At 47.4% G+C, this 15,636-nt stretch overlaps 1 protein-coding gene across 2 annotated transcripts; it reads right to left on the bottom strand.

The window, feature by feature from the left end:
• Positions 1-1,137: 1,137 nt before the first annotated feature.
• On the bottom strand, positions 1,138-15,392 carry ADIPOR1 (adiponectin receptor 1). 2 transcript variants are annotated; one of them, XM_041771338.1, is made up of 9 exons: positions 15,212-15,392; positions 11,580-11,645; positions 8,678-8,912; positions 7,091-7,207; positions 5,666-5,837; positions 4,886-5,072; positions 3,700-3,887; positions 2,330-2,523; positions 1,138-1,994 (listed from the first exon to the last, which is right to left on the bottom strand). In XM_041771338.1, the coding sequence occupies exons 3-9, from the start codon at positions 8,816-8,818 to the stop codon at positions 1,866-1,868; spliced, it is 1,128 nt and encodes a 375-aa protein (XP_041627272.1). In that variant the 5' UTR covers positions 8,819-8,912; positions 11,580-11,645; positions 15,212-15,392; the 3' UTR covers positions 1,138-1,865. The 2 variants fall into 2 exon arrangements, with proteins under 2 accessions (XP_041627272.1, XP_041627263.1); XM_041771329.1 differs by lacking the exon at positions 11,580-11,645 and having other exon boundaries at positions 15,212-15,391.
• Positions 15,393-15,636: the final 244 nt, after the last annotated feature.

Here is a 15,636-nt window from a genome sequence, read left to right on the forward strand (position 1 = left end):
TCTCACATTGGGCTCCCTGTGAGGAGCCTGCTTCTCCCTCTGCCTGTGTCTCTGCCTCTCCCTCTCTGTGTCTCATGAATAAATAAAATCTTTAAAAAAAGAAAGATCTTGACAGAGCATAAGCAGGGGGGAGCAGCAGGCAGAGGGAGAAAGAGAAGCAGGATCCCCACTGAGCAAGGAGCCAGGCGGGGCTAGATCATGACCTGGGATCACGACCTGAGCCCAAGTCAGACATTTAACCAACTCAACCACCCAGGTGCCCCAGAAAGAGCATTTTGAAAAATGAAGTGATCTAGGACAGACATCATATGCCTTTTATATCGTAGAGTGCTGTTTCACAAAATGTTTGAATATTGTAATGTGTGTATATGCTCTATGCGTGTCCACACAGTCATCCTACCAATGTGCAGTTCCACCAGCAGCATCTGGTCTGCTCCACATCTATACCAACACTCAATGTGATCTTTAATTTGTGCCAACCTGATGGGACTGAGATGGTTTATCACTTTGATTTTAATTTATATTTCCTTGATTACTACTTGAGGTTAAGAAACTTTTCCTTTGTGTTGGCCTAATTGGATTATTTTTTAAAAGAACCATTTGTTCTCCCAGTTGTACAAACTTGACCTTTGAAGTGAACCCAACTTTGTAACTCAAGAACTGCCTACAGTTAGGGATTACTGCAGACCATATGCCATCTTATGAATACAACACATGTCATGCTGAGTGCAATTCGAAGAGAGACCGAAAAGCATAGAATAACTTCTTGATGAGACAGCCTTAAGCAAGGCACTTTTAAAAGAACTAAACTCTAAAGTAATACGTAGTAGAGCTTTGAACACAGGGATATATTCCCAGCACCTTCAAGAATCTTCTAATTATTTAACTCTACTGTGGCAAACCAAACTCTCTAGTACGATGTCTGTGTGGTAAGTAGAGAAAAATACAGCTGTATTGAGGAATGCTGGAAATTCAATTAGGCTCATTCATTGGCCTGCACATGCTAGCCTGTCAATCAATGCCTCTGATTCAAACCTGTATCTCAGCAGAATCTGAAACTATTTTACTGGTTTTAATCCTTTGGAGTTGTGTACAAATAGTTGAGACCACACATGTCAAATCTTTGAATGCCAAGTGTCTTCTGTACTTTCTTTTATTATCATCATAGTCTTTGCATCAAGATACATAGCAATGATAGCAGGTTTCTTTTTAAAGCTTAGTATTAAATATTAAATATCTTTCCCCATTTTAATTTTACATTACTCTGCCAAGAAAAAAAAAATTAAAAGTCAAGTTACTTGAAGCCTGGACACACTTCCATGATTAGCCGGGCTATGTAAAAGTTGGTGGCTTTGTTCTTCCTGCTGTAAAAGCAGATCCGGGCCCGAGAAAGATGGGACCAGGTTCTAATTGTTTTTGAAAAGTGTGCTACAAAAATGGATGGCCTGTTATAAGCCAGGTTACAAAGTAAGGATGGGGGTAAGGGAGGGATATTTTTCTCCAGAAACAGAATTTCTGAAGAGTCCCAGTCCATCATTTTTTCCCAAAATGGTTGGAGGAGGGGTAAAATCTCAACATGAGCTTTGACGTACTGTCTCTGTGAGGGGACGGTAGTTGCCTTGCCAACGAGGGAGGGGTGCTGAGGAGGAGCAGGGCTAAGCTGGACCATCCCCACCCTCCTCAGCTAGGGAAATGGAAAGTTTATTGCCCAGTGGGTGTGAAAGTGGGCTGAAGCTCGGTTGGTACTGAATTCTCTAAGAGGTTTCTTCTAGAAACAGACAACTCAGACTTCCTCTCACGTCAACAAAGAAGTTATTTTTAAAAGCACTTGGGAAGTTCCTCCTCCACCCCTCAGGTGGGGAGGCTCAGAGAAGGGAGTCGTCAGTACAGCCACCCTCGAGGCCGTAACGGAATTCTTGAAGGTTGGAGACCCCGTAGAAGTGGACAAAGGCTGCGGCCACCACCAGGACATGGAAAATCTGATGAGACTGGAACTGGAGGAATAACAAGAGAAGGGCCTTTAGGACAGGGGCCAGGAGAGATCAGAAGTAAGCATCAAGCATTTGCCTCTTCTAGGTTCTCCTTAAAAAAAATTTTTTTTTTACATCATAAAAGCAATATACTTGTTGTAGAAATTTTTTTTTTTAAATCTTGTCAGGGATACACCAAAATGCTAATATTGGCTATCCCCCTGCCATTTCTCCTTTTGCATATATAGGGACCCTGGAACACTTTGTGATCCCCACGTCTCTTACCACCTTGTACTCAGACCTTTAACTTTGGCTGGTCTCTCACCATCACAGGCCCTGCTGGAAGAGTCATTTCTTACCCATATGTCAAATTTTCCAGGAAAGAAGCGCTCAGGAATTCGAGCAGCATAAAGGCCAGCTCCGGTGATGTACATCACAGCCATGAGGAAGAACCAGCCCATCTGGCCCACTGTGGTGGCCTTGACAAAGCCCTCAGCGATAGTAAAGTGCATGGTGGGCACAACACCGCTCAAGCCAAGTCCCAGGAACACTCCTGAACAAAGCAGACATAAGATGGTCAAGGAAGGAAACAGCCACCACGTGGAAAGCACTGTTGTCTCCCTCCAGAATTCAGATGTTTATTATGACAATTAGCTATTTTCCGGTGAACAGGACATATTTAGGAAATTGAACCACAAGATGGATAACAGTCAGCAGACGTTTCTGCAACATCCAGAATGGGAAGAAGGCCGTGTCACTGCTAATACAGCTATTACCTTTTAAGGAGGACAAGAACCAACATCCGACATTCTTTATTATTTGTTAAGAAATGTGCAGCCTTGGCCAAAAGCCTATGTCAAAACCTCCTCAGGCTGATCTGGATACAGATCCTAAATGGCAGGGCTGCAGGCGGGTGGTTTCCAAGTCTGAGAGGAGCTAGGCAGGTTTTCCAATAAGATCATAAAAGACTTAAGGAATAGGACTCTGACCTCCTGAGTAGACAGGTATACCCAGAACAGAAGTTGTCAAGGTGACAGGGACACACAAGAAAGGTTAAGAGGAAGAGAAGAATGGGTATTTGTCTCAACATCACTCCACTACACATAACTGGAGGGCAGGGATGACCTTCCGCATTTTTGTGGATGCCCTTGTTAGAGCACAGTGGTTGGTGCTTGATGAATATTTAATTCTTTTAACTGAAGGTTTAAAACACAGCACATATTAAGAAGTCCCAAGGGCCTGAAAATGAGTGGCAACTAGTGTGCTGCTGCAAAAATAAAGCATAAAAGGAGAGTCTAGACAAGACAACACAAAGATGTTTATGCTTGTTGCTATTACAATAGTTGTGACCAGTGTTTATGCTCAAGGAAAGAGAACTCCAGGTGTTCTAATTTTAACCTCTTGGTTTGAATGCCTAGAACGTAGGTCACTAAACTGACGGTGCTCTGTACATTTTTTAACTTTCTCAAACCAAATTTAAGAACAGTCGTTTTGATACTTGCAGCGAACTGACCAGCTTGGTAGTAATCTGTCCTGCTAGCACTCCACTGAGATACTATGAAACATGGGGGAGAACTGAACTTTGAAAATTCATGGTGTTTTCCAAATTCTCAACACAAATCAGGATTTGGATGGGGTCCCCAAACTACAAACCTTAGGGCCCAGGGTTCAATCCATTAGGCTCAAGGCCCAAACATGAATAAAGTTTATACTATGTCTTCCTACCCACCTGCTCTTGTCTGCCGGTGCTTAGGAGTGGCAAACCGGTCCCACTGTGCCACAATGATGGCAGAAATGCCCAGGACACAGACGATGGAGAGGTAGATGAGCCGTGGCTGTGGGGAGCAGTAGAAGGAGTAATAGAGCCAGGGGACAAAGCTCCCCATAATCAGTAGAGCAATCCCTGAATAATCCAGTCTAAAAAAGAGCCACAAAAATGAAATGAATCAGTGGGAGAAATGAAGAACTCCTATGGCTTGCTGAACTTGTTCCTTCTGTTCACCTGCTCCCAGTCTTGATCATCTCCACCCAGTCTCCCTTCGTTTCCCATTCAATCTATCCTACGTCCTGGACCAAAAACCAACCAGATCAAGCACATCTATTTTGCAGTGGCAAAGTTTCTAAGAATCCCTCCTCACAGGACTTCATCCCTTCCCTGAGCTGTGGGCAGTCACGTCTCCCCCTAGCGGAGTCTGCGACCCCGGAGTTCTGTCAAGTCCGGCTGATTCCCAGCTTCCCACGCAGGAAGGGCTCTGAATGTTCTCCAGTTCTGATAACTTGAGTTCCCAAAACAAAACCCTTGAGTTGGGAGTATTCTTTAGAAGTACTGTTCTGATTTAGCTGCCTTTTTAAATGATAAAAACATATTTCTGTTATTGGTGTTATGGGAAAAACAAAATAACCTGCCGCCACCACCACCAAAACCAACAACAACAAGAAGCAAATAGAACTCTGCACACGGTCGGGGAATCTGAAAAGCATTAGATTATGGACATCTGGGGCTTCCAGCAGTTCATGGGCAGCAAAGATAAGCTTAACTGCATGGGTGGATAGAATGAAGTTAGCAGAACGAAGCAGGGAGTACTCTACCATGCCCTGCTGTGGCTCGGGCCAACGGGAAAGTCAGACGGTACTGGGTCCTAGGGCTCAAACAGCAGCCTACTAGCACCCCAGGTCTCACAACAGATAGTACCATTCAGATAAAATCCACTCTGTTGAGGAGGCTGCAGTGGATTTTTCATGAAGGATTTAAGATAAAAGCTTCACTGCCCTATTAAACCCACAAAATAGAAAGCCCTTCCTCTGGGACATCAGGGAACCTTTTAGGAGTTACAGGAGTTTCCAGTATCCAGTCAGCCCTCAATCACAAGATATGAGAGTCATGTGTGGTCTTTCCTGATGTTCTTTCAACTCACTTGGAAAAAGTCCGGGAGACTTTCTCTGAATGACAATAGACGGTGTGAAAGAGCCAGGAGAAGCTGAGGCAGAGCACTGCACCCAAAAAGAACATCCCAAAAACCACCTTCTCCTGTAAAGGGGCCATGAAGTACATATTTGGTCTGAGCATGGTCAAGATTCCCAAAAAGAGAAACAGCACAAAACCTATAGGAGGGAAAAGAAAAGAAAAAAAGTCTAAGGAAAAAGAATACATGCACTTTCACAGTTGATGGTGTTAAATCAGCACTAAAACAATAGGGTTCAGCGCCTGGGTGGCTCAGTAGTTGAGCTTCTGCCCCTGGCTCAGGGCGTGGCCTCGGGGTCCCGGGATCGAATCCCACGTCGGCCTCCCTGCGTGGAGCCTGCTTCTCCCTCTGCCTGTGTCTCTGCCTCTCTCTGTGTTTCATGAATAGATAGATAAAATCTTAAAAGAAAAGAAAATGGCATCAGTCATAAAAACCCAGACAAGAAGAGCACTTTTTGAAGTGTTCACATTTTGTTTGGACAGTGGGAATTCATAGAAAGAATAGAAGGATTTGCCTCCACTGAGAACAGTTCTGCCAAGGATTGTAAGAGAACATCTAGTTGCAATTTCTTCTCTTGGTTCTAGGTCTTCCTCCTCTAGCCTCAAAGATCAATGATCAAGGATCAGTCAATCAGTCAGAATAACTTTGCTCTTTTCCTTCCCATGGACAAAGGGCATAATCCCTTGGCATTTAAGGAGACAGAAAAATTTGGTTTCTTCCCAAATCACTCACCAAGCAGATGGGTCCAGATGTTGCCAGTTTCTGTATGGATGCGGAAAATGCTCTTGAAGCAAGCCCGGAAGGAGGGCATAGGTGGTCTATGGCCATGTAGCAAGTAGTCATTGTCCTTCAGCCAGTCAGGGAGTACGTCATATGGGATGACCCTCCAACGTCCCTCCCAGACCTGGAATATTATATACACTCTAAGAAGGGCCCTAAAGAATGCTAGTTTCCCAAGGGCAAGGAGTGAAGGAGAGCCAGTCTAGGAAAATGTCAACCAGGCTTTGGGTGACAGGTAATAGGGACTCAACCTGGACCTACAGGTATCTGAGACACAGCATGAGCAAGGCCATTGCTACTATGTATCTTGACCAATTTTTGCTAAGGCCTTTGTTCTTGCATCATGTTAGTTTATCTAGATATGCTTTAGATAAGTGCACCTCAATCTTGGAAAAAATATGGCAGGACTGTCTTTAAGCTACTTGAAATTTCACAATTATGTATATAGAGTGAATGAAAACAAGAAATAGAAATTATATTTTATGGTTTTGAAAACATACATCTTATCCCTCCTTTGCCCCTCAAATCCAGGAGACTCCAGTTGATCCCTGCTCAATCCTTTCCCCTAGTAGATTCTAAGGCCTTCCTAGGCTGAGGCTATGTCTTTTTAGAGCAGGGGTTCTTAACCCAGGACACACAGACAGTGAATGGATAGAATCCAGAGAGGGAAAAAAATGATCTTTTATTTTCACTCACCTCTACCTGACATCTAACACTCTCCTCAATGATAAATGTGAGCAACAAAGCACACTAGTGCTAGAACCTGTGACGGTCATGAATAGAAATCAGAGATGTTTTCATACATTAGTTTTGCAGGTATCAAAATATTGTTACTCTTCACTGCTTAGAAATAATAAATTTTAACAAAATACATTATCATTCTGGGCAGCCCAGGTGGCTCAGCAGGTTAGCACCTGCCTTCAGCCCAGAGTGTGATCCTGGAGACCTGGGATCGAGTCCCACATTGGGCTCCGTGCAGGGAACCTGCTTCTCCCTCTGCCTGTGTCTCTGCCTCTGTCTGTCTCTCTCTCTGTGTCTCATGAATAAATAAAATCTTAAAAAAAAAAAATACATTATCATTTGTCATTAGTACATATTTAATGTGTTAATAAAGGAGCCCACATTAAAATTTTGGAAATTTTAAAAATTAAAAAATTCTGATGACTGCCAAAGGGATCCATAGTAAAGAAAAGCTAAAAACTTATGTTTTAGAAAATATTTTGAACAATGCCCAACACGGTAGGTAGTAAAAATGTAGCTAGTCTTCTCCCTTATATACTGCATCTTAAGCAAAAACAAACCCACACATCGGAGTAACAGTTCTTCAGTGAGTGTTTGCCAGGGGGAGCACCCAGGACAGAAGCTACCGGGCTATACCTTATACACAAACTCCTCCATCTTCTCCATGGCATGGTGGGCTTGCAGGGGAAGCGTCAGTACCCGCACCTCCTCCTCCTCTTCCTGGGGCACTGGGCATGTTTGCTCTTCTTCAGCCTACAGGCATAAAAAGTACACAGAAACTAACCCTAAGAGCCATCTCACACACTGCGCTAGTCCAGATCAGACAGATCCAGAGAAACCCAAACTCCACACTTTCTGCCTGGCCTCTCTCCTACATGTAAGACTTGTGGCTTTTTCTCTAAAAGCATGACGGTGAGTTTCTAACACTGTAGTTCAAGCTTTATTAATACTTTGCAAATGCTGGAGTGAAAGCTCAATTCAGCACACAGGAGGTAGTGGATGGGGGCTGACGTGAAAGGGACATGGGACTGCCTGCCAGTCCTAAGTATTCTTTAAGTTTGGATAGCCCCTCCTTACCTCTCAGACAGTGGTTCTCAACTGTCCCCAATTTCCCAAATATCTATTCTAGACCACTAAATTCTCGAAACGGTGGAAAAGGCAGAGTCTCAGAGATTCCTATAACAATTTCAATCTGTTCATGGTTCTCTGTTCGACTCTGGGGATTATATCATGACTGAAACTTTGTATTCCTAGCAGCTCCCAAGAGTATCAGGGGCCACACCGGTTCTGTAGAAAGCAGCAGCTCTGAGTCCTGGACCCCAGGAGCCTGGACACAAAGTGTGCACATGGGAGCGCACTTCCCCATCAAGGAGAGAGACTCTTTTCTCAGTCCCAAGGCTCCTAACCATGGAGATGGAGAGCCAGGCAGTTCAAGTTCTTCTCTTTCTCTCTCCTGCTGATGGTCCCTGGGAAACAAATGGTCCCTCTTAAATTCTGTGGTAGAGATCCCTGCTTGCCTACCCAATGTCCATTCTCTCTTCCTCAGTAACAAAGTCCTTGGTTTTATTCAGGGGTGGCAATGTTCCTGTAGTGGTACTCAGGCCCAATGAAGAGGCTGCACTGACTAAACTCCACTGCAGCCGAACATAACTATGTTACTAAGTTCTGGCCCAGGGGATGAAGTTCTGACCTTGTGAGGGACTTCCAAAAAGGGTGGGCTCTTCCCCTCTTTCTCCTTCCTCTTTTGTGGGGGCTGCTATGGGGGTGTGTGATGGGTAACATTCAGAATGGAGGAGGAGCAAGACAGGGGGCTGACAGTGGTGGAGCCTCTGCATCAGCCTGGGATTGGTTACTTCTAGAATTCTTCTACATAAGACACAGTCTTATTAAGACTATAGGGATTTGTGTTATATGAAGCCAAACCTAATCCTAATGGATGCTTCCTTCATTCCTTCACAAGTATTTACTAATTACTTACTGGACTTCAGGCCTTGTGTTAAGTCCTGGGGTTATAAAGACGAGTGAACCTGCAAAAGCTTACAGTGGGAAAAGGATACAAATAAATAAGATACATATAATCCAGTATGATAAGGACTGGGATAGAGAAATTCCCAGGGTGCGATGGTGGTTCCTCCTTTGGGGAGAGAGGTGAGATAAAAAAATGGACACTGACAGAGGCCTAATGAGAGGTTCAAGGCAATGACTCCCGGGAAGACAACTTACTTTGGTTGGGTTGGCAATTATCCGTTTCCCCTTCTCTTCCAGCAGGGGTCCGAGTTCAGCCAGCTCCACCGTGTCTGTTTCCCTGTTACTGGCAGGAGCCCCATTGCCCTGTGCCACCACAGATCCTTTGTGAGAAGACATCTGGCTGGTACCTCAATACCCTGCAGCTTCAGCTTGGGGAAAGGTTGGGGTCTCTCAGCCCCAGGGGGCAGAGAGCTCCCTGTGATGGTAAACACTAAAAGCAAACAGAAACATGGAGGGTATTGACAACTGACTCCTCTTACAGTTTCATTTTCATGAGTCAACACTGAATAAGACACAGATAGTCAACTCACACCCTGTCTCCAATCCCAAAGGCCAGGTAATTGCTAAATTAAGGTACTCAATGTTATTGGTCAGACTTCTGGTCAACAGTAGGCTAGTCGTTAGCCTCTGGGAAGTCCAAAGTTATATGTGGATCTTCAACTGTGCCCCTGCCAGTGCCCCTAACATCTGTGTTGTTCAAGGGCCAACTGTACTTCAAGACCACCCAAGCTTGGGATCCCTGGGTGGCGCAGCGGTTTGGCGTCTGCCTTTGGCCCAGGGCGCGATCCTGGAGACCCGGGATCGAGTCCCACGTGAGGCTCCCGGTGCATGGAGCCTGCTTCTCCCTCTGCCTGTGTCTCTGCCCCTCTCTCTCTCTCTCTCTCTCTCTCTCTCTCTGTGACTATCATAAATAAATAAAAATTAAAAAAAAAAAGACCACCCAAGCTTGAAATAAATTAAATGCCAACTGAACTCAGTCGGGCTTTTTCTACAAATGCTCCGACCTGTGTGCCTCGCATGCAGGAGGAACTTGGTTGTGAGCTAGATGCGCAGTGGTTAATTCCTCTGCAATGTCTACTAATTCTATTGTAGGATTATAGCCTGGGTTCCACTTGGATAACAAGCTTTCATCATAATCCCTCCGGAAAGTAAGCAATAACTTACCTCAAAGCAGGAAGTTGAAGACAAGGAGGCAGCCCCAGCCTTGCCTGTTGCCACACACATACCAAACAACCAGCTCAGCAAGAGCTTGTCCCAACCACCATAACTCATAACCTAAGTCCCACTCAAATTAGTTTTTCAGAAACTAGAGACAGGTATACAAATCCTTTAGGAAAATCAGAAACCTAGAACTCAGTTTTCAAGGAAAAACTTCAAATGCTTGAGGTTTTCCTGAGCTGGACTACAGGCAGTGGTCTTTCAATCAAGAAAAATGATACTGAAAAGAGGAAAGGTGCCCAAAGATGTTCACCATCTTGGACACTACTACTACCCCCCACCACCAACAAAGGAGTTCATTAGTCATAACAACAGTAATGACCAGAATATTAGCATTTTTATCCACTGGTTATCTGAACCCAGTGACCATCAGGCAATGCAGAGAGGGTCAAGCAACGCCTGCACAGGGAGTGGGCTGCATTACCAAAGAGGAAATTTAAGCTTAGGGAACCCAAACCGCTTATAATAGGCAGTAATCAGGACTGCTCATGAGAGAGACACTGTCTACCTCCCACCGCTGCTCCCTACACACACACCTTTGATATCTTACACCAGTTCTTTTTATGTAAGACTAGTTACGATTCCTTCCTGGGGATTATAATCAGATATATGCAGTCAGATGAGCGCAGTCCTTAAGTTTCAAAAGTCATGCTATGCTACACTCACAAGCACGGCTGAAAGCAATAGGCAAATCTAGTTCAAGAAAGCAAACAGTGACTCACTGCACAGCAGACCTTTATACGGTGTCAACACATCGACAGTTCTTCTTCCTTCAAATGTGCAAGATTCTGGCAAGACACATGCCAGCCCGCAGCCATAGCCAACAACTGAGCCTAAGGAGAACAGGAAACGGGGGCCCCCGAAACCCTCAGGAAATAGGCAATCCACATAAGAAACACTGGGAAATCTTTTTCAATGCGTTGACCGCAAAACGTATTTCCTTAGAGTGAGGTGCTACTGAATAAACAGCTTTACTAAGAAATAATCTGTATTAGAGCAAAGAAAAAGAAAAGGTTTTGGGCACTTTGGACAATTCTGAAGAGGGACATACATGTAGCTTAGAACACCGCTGCCGGGGCAAAACAAAAAACAAAAGAAAACCCCAAACTCAGGTTCTGCGACATGGACCCTTGATTTTGGCCAGAACCCATATTTCAAAACGAATGAATGAAGAGGGCAGCATTCTAGTCAGCAAGCTTCTTGTCACTAGCTAAGGGTTTATGCACTTTTTCTTGTGTTTGTGGGGCTTTCTCCTTTTCCCCAGAGTAAGCCAATAAAGTCACTGAATATTTCACAAATATATTCAGCACTAGCACCCTAAGGCATCCTAAGGTACTGTGCAAAATACACAGTTGAACAAGTGTCTTCAAAGAAGCCTACGATCAGACGGCGTGAGGCCATTTGTGACACGTACAGTTAGTGATGCGATTTCACTGTTCCAGGAGGGCAGTGGAGGGAGAGATCACATACCCTAGAGTGGCCACGTACTAAATTCAGATATTTTGAATGCTGTGTAACTATTTTACTAGAGGCAACGAGAATAACATAGACAAACTTTCAGTTGGGCAGTTGGGGTCAGAGATCAAATGCAGAATCCAGCTCGGTATTCTAATTTCCTCATTTGATCTGCAAAGTTTTTATGCCTTCAAGCCTACTGTTCTCCTAGATGATCTTTGTCTCTTCGCCATCATGTCTTTTCCCTTTCAGTCCAAATCCCTCTTAATTCTTCTGATTCCCTCTAGCTCCTGTACCAGCAGCTCCTACTCCTCCCCTCAGCGTCGTCTTCTAGGCCCAGAGTCACGGAACCTAACAGACATCCCAGTTAACTCACAAGCCAGCCATCAGCTACAACTCATCATGCATCATGTAAAGTACATACAACGGAGGCCAATGGAGATCATGTCATCATATGAGCAAAGTCCATTGTCCAGTTTGGTCTTCTAAACTGTAGCAACACAGAGACAGGAAAGGGAGAGAGAGGGATCCGTGGTCTGGCAAGACAGAAGAGCAAATAATAGTAGGACCTGGAAAGGTAACTGCGGGCAGGGCGGCCGCTCACCAACAACTGGGAGTTATTATAAGCAAGTGTTTTTGTCTCTATTATATAAAAGCAGCATAAATGCCTATGATGTTAAGACTGATTCTGGGAGCACTCAGAAGAGCCAAATTACTTCAACTTTCTGCCAGCTTTCTATATCCTTAGTATTTTAGAGGAAACACATTTCCCCTCAAACTCACCACACCCAAATTATAACTGGGCCAAACTCCACTGAGTGGATTTTTGATGGGATTTCTTCAATTCAAGCTAATAAACTCTTTACCACTAAGCTTTCCAACTGGATAAACCTATGATATTAGAGAATAAAGCTGTGGAGGCAGGGAGGTGTTTGTGCTCCTATAAATAAGATAATCCTGTGCCACACTTAGGAAAGAACTGATTCTTAATCACCGGCCAGTTGGCCCGAGAGTTTATTTCCCTCGCAGTTTCTGGAGACATCTATTCTGAGAACCAGTTCCCAAGTTTTCCAAGCACACTCCTTCCTTGGAGTCGAAGTCACAAAGCTGCTTCTGGGAATTTTTAATCTAGAGTCCCCGGACCCTTAGAGATTCTGTGGATAGGCATGGGCAGGCTCGACCTATTACTGCCTGACTCTATCGCTCTAAAGAAAAATTAGTTTAGCAGTAAACTAATAGATTAGTTCTCTCCTATATGTGCTGTTAGGGGACGTGGTTCCATAGCACTGCTGGGGAAAAAACGAGTCAAGGCAAAGACCTACGTTTGAAGATTACCAAATTGCAGCAATGGGGCGTTAGCTTTCTCACTTGATGCTAGGTGTCATCGGCTTAGCGTCTGAAGTGGAAAATCACAATCTAACAATCTAACTTCTAACAATCTAACTTCCCTTGTTCCCCTTCCCTTCCCCTTCTCTTCTCCAGCCATCCCAACAGAAGACTTTTTGATTCCAAACAGAGATAGATAAGCGTTTCAAGTGCCAGGACAAAACAAAACAAAACAAAACAAAACAAAACAAAACTACACAGGCTGATGATGGAGTTTCACACCCGTCCCTGTTTTAATATTTGGCTTTCAACTAGATGGCAGCCCAGTTATATGTTATAGCACTTTACACTGCATGCCTCGGAAGCCCCAACCTAGGTACATGCCTGAAAGCCAATCAGTTGGAATTGGTTTGCCTACAGGGCACTTAAGGATCCTTTCAATCCAAGATACAAACTTTATAAACATTAATCACACCCCCAACATTTCTGAGCAGGAAAAGGGAATTAACTGGTGGGTGATATCAGAGATAAATGGACAATTAAGAACAAAATGTAGGGGACACCTGGATGGCTTGGTGATTGAGCATCTGCTTTCGGCCAGGGCATGACCCCAGGGTCCTGGGATCGAATCTTGCCCAGGGCTCCCTGCAGGGACCCTGCTTCTCCCTCTGCCTGTGTCTCTGCCTCTCTCTGGGTCTCTCATGAATAAATAAATAAATCTTAAAAAAAAAAAGACAAAATGTAATGACTTTGATGAGTATCAGTACCAGAAAAAAACAACAGCAACACCATAATTAATAAAGCTTCTGGGTTAAAACATGACTTTAGTTCACCAGTGTGATCACAAGTAGATGAGACAGAATAATACAGCAAGAGTGTTAAAGAGTTCAGTGTGGCTTGATATTATAGGAGCCAAAGGCAATTTCCTAGGGAATTAGAAGACAAACTTAATTGGCCTAGAAAGAAGCACAAATTCTGTTCTTTATCCATCTGACAATACCTACTGATTATTTACAGTGCACATGGCATTGTAGCTACAGAGATAAGGCAAAGGAGAATCAGAGGCACGACATGGTTGCTGGCCTCTATTTTATTTTATTGTTTTTTAAAGATTTTATTCATTTATTCATGAGAGACAAAGAGAGAGAGGGAGAGGCAGAGACACAGGCAGAGGGAGAAGCAGGCTCCATGCAGGGAGCCCGATGTGGGACTCGATTCCGGGTCTCCAGGATCACGCTCTGGGCTGAAGGCAGGCGCTAAACCGCTGAGCCACCCGGGCTGCCCGCTGGCCTCTATTTTAAGAGGGGGCGATGACTTTTGTTTTTACTAACATCATTACAGGACTAGATGCCACGAAGTGCTGGAGGAATTCAGAAGAAAAGCTCGGTTTTAGATGGAATGACTAAGAAGGGTTCTGTGGAAGACTTCAGGAGCATCTTGATAGGGAAACTGGGAGCGGTGGCCATTCCAGAAGCGAATCCAGTGTGCAAGGCAGGCTCCAAAGAACAGTCCCCAGGACAATGAATAATCCACTTTTCCATAAGGGAATCTTTCACAGATAAAAGGAGCCAGACTTTAAGAAACTGAAGGTAGCCTAAAAGCCTACTTAGAGTGGTATCCTTTGTGCATCAGCAATGGTGAGCCTAGTGATTCTTTCCTACTTGCAGAGTGGCCCTTTATTTCTAAGTCCCTTGGGAATCTCGTAATTTCTTGGCCACTGAGAACCGAAGGGCTTCAAATTCTCGTCTCCGATTAGGTGTAGGGTTTTCTGGAGGCCTTCGGGGTAACACACCCGCGGTCTTAACACCGACCCCCGAGTGCCAAGCACTACGTGGGGGCGTAGATGTCACCCTGGCGATCAATTTGGGGGCTGCGAGGCTACAGAGGCGGCCGCCCCGCAGGTGAGCCCTTGCACGACCTGGCCTGGCCCAGCAGCCCCTGTGCCCCCCCCCCGTGTTCTCAGCCCACCCGCGGAGCACCCGGGGGACCGGGAGGCGAGGGCAGCAGCGGCACGCAGGCCTCCCTCCCCTCGCGGCGGCGCCCGGACGCGCGTGGGCCCGTGGGCTCGCGACCGCCTCGCCGCTCCCCGGAGCCCGACGGCAGGCTGGGGGGGGCGCCCCTGTTTCATCTTCTTGGAGACCAAAGCCCCGGAGACCACGAGTCTCCCAACGGGACGGGGGACGGGGACGCCGGGCGTGCGGCTGCCGACGCGAGGCAATCCCGCCCTCCCCGCCCTCCCCGCCCCGGTTCCGATTTTGCTCACATTCCGGCTTCGGAATTAGCTTCCAAACGCGGCGGGCGGCCCACTAATCCCCGCGCCTCCGAGGGCGGGAGGCGGCCGCGGCCGGATCCGCCGGAGCCTCGGGGTCGGGAGCCTCGGCGCGGCCCTGGGACCGGCTGTGCCCCGGCTCCGGGCTCCACCCCCGCGGCGGGGACGGGCGGGCGGCGGGGACGGGCGGGCGGCGACGCCAGGACCCGCAGCCCCGGAGCCGCGCCGAGGCCGCCCGGGGACGGCGGGAGGGGCCGGAAGTGCTACCGCCCGGTCCCCGAGCAGCCCCGGGGCGCGGCCGGCTCCCAGGGCCCCGCGGGGGCTCGAGACCCTCGGGGCGTCGGGGCGTCCGGCCCCCCCCGCGGCTCCCGGGTCCCCGCCCCCCCCCGCGGCTCCCGGGTCCCCGCCCCCCCCCGCGGCTCCCGGGTCCCCGCCCCCTCCCGCGGCTCCCGGGAACTTACGGCCGGCGGGCGGGCTCTGTGGGGCCGCGGTCGCCGGCGCTACATCCCGCGGCGCTGGAGGCGGCCTGCGGCCGAGCGGCCCCGGATCTTCAGCGCCCTCCCCGCGCCGGAAGGGGCGCGCGACCGCACGGCGTCACCTCCGCGGTCGCGTCACCGCCTCTCGGGCGCTCCCCCGCCGCCCCGCGTCGCTCCCGCAGCTCCAATCACAGGCCGCCGCAGGCCCCGCCCCGCAGGCCTCGCCCCCGCGTCGCGTCACGGCAGGCCCCGCCCCAGGCCCCGCCCCGTCCTACGCCACAGGCCCCGCCCCACCCTGCCGCAGGCCCCGCCCCCGCCCTAGCCCCGTCCCTTCCCAGGCCTCGTCCCGTGCCGCAGGCCCCGCCCCCACGACAGGCCCCGCCTCCGCGTCGCTTCGCGGCAGCCCCGGT

This window comes from Vulpes lagopus, chromosome 1, assembly GCF_018345385.1.
Source record: "Vulpes lagopus strain Blue_001 chromosome 1, ASM1834538v1, whole genome shotgun sequence".
Classification (NCBI taxonomy): Eukaryota; Metazoa; Chordata; class Mammalia; order Carnivora; family Canidae; genus Vulpes; species Vulpes lagopus.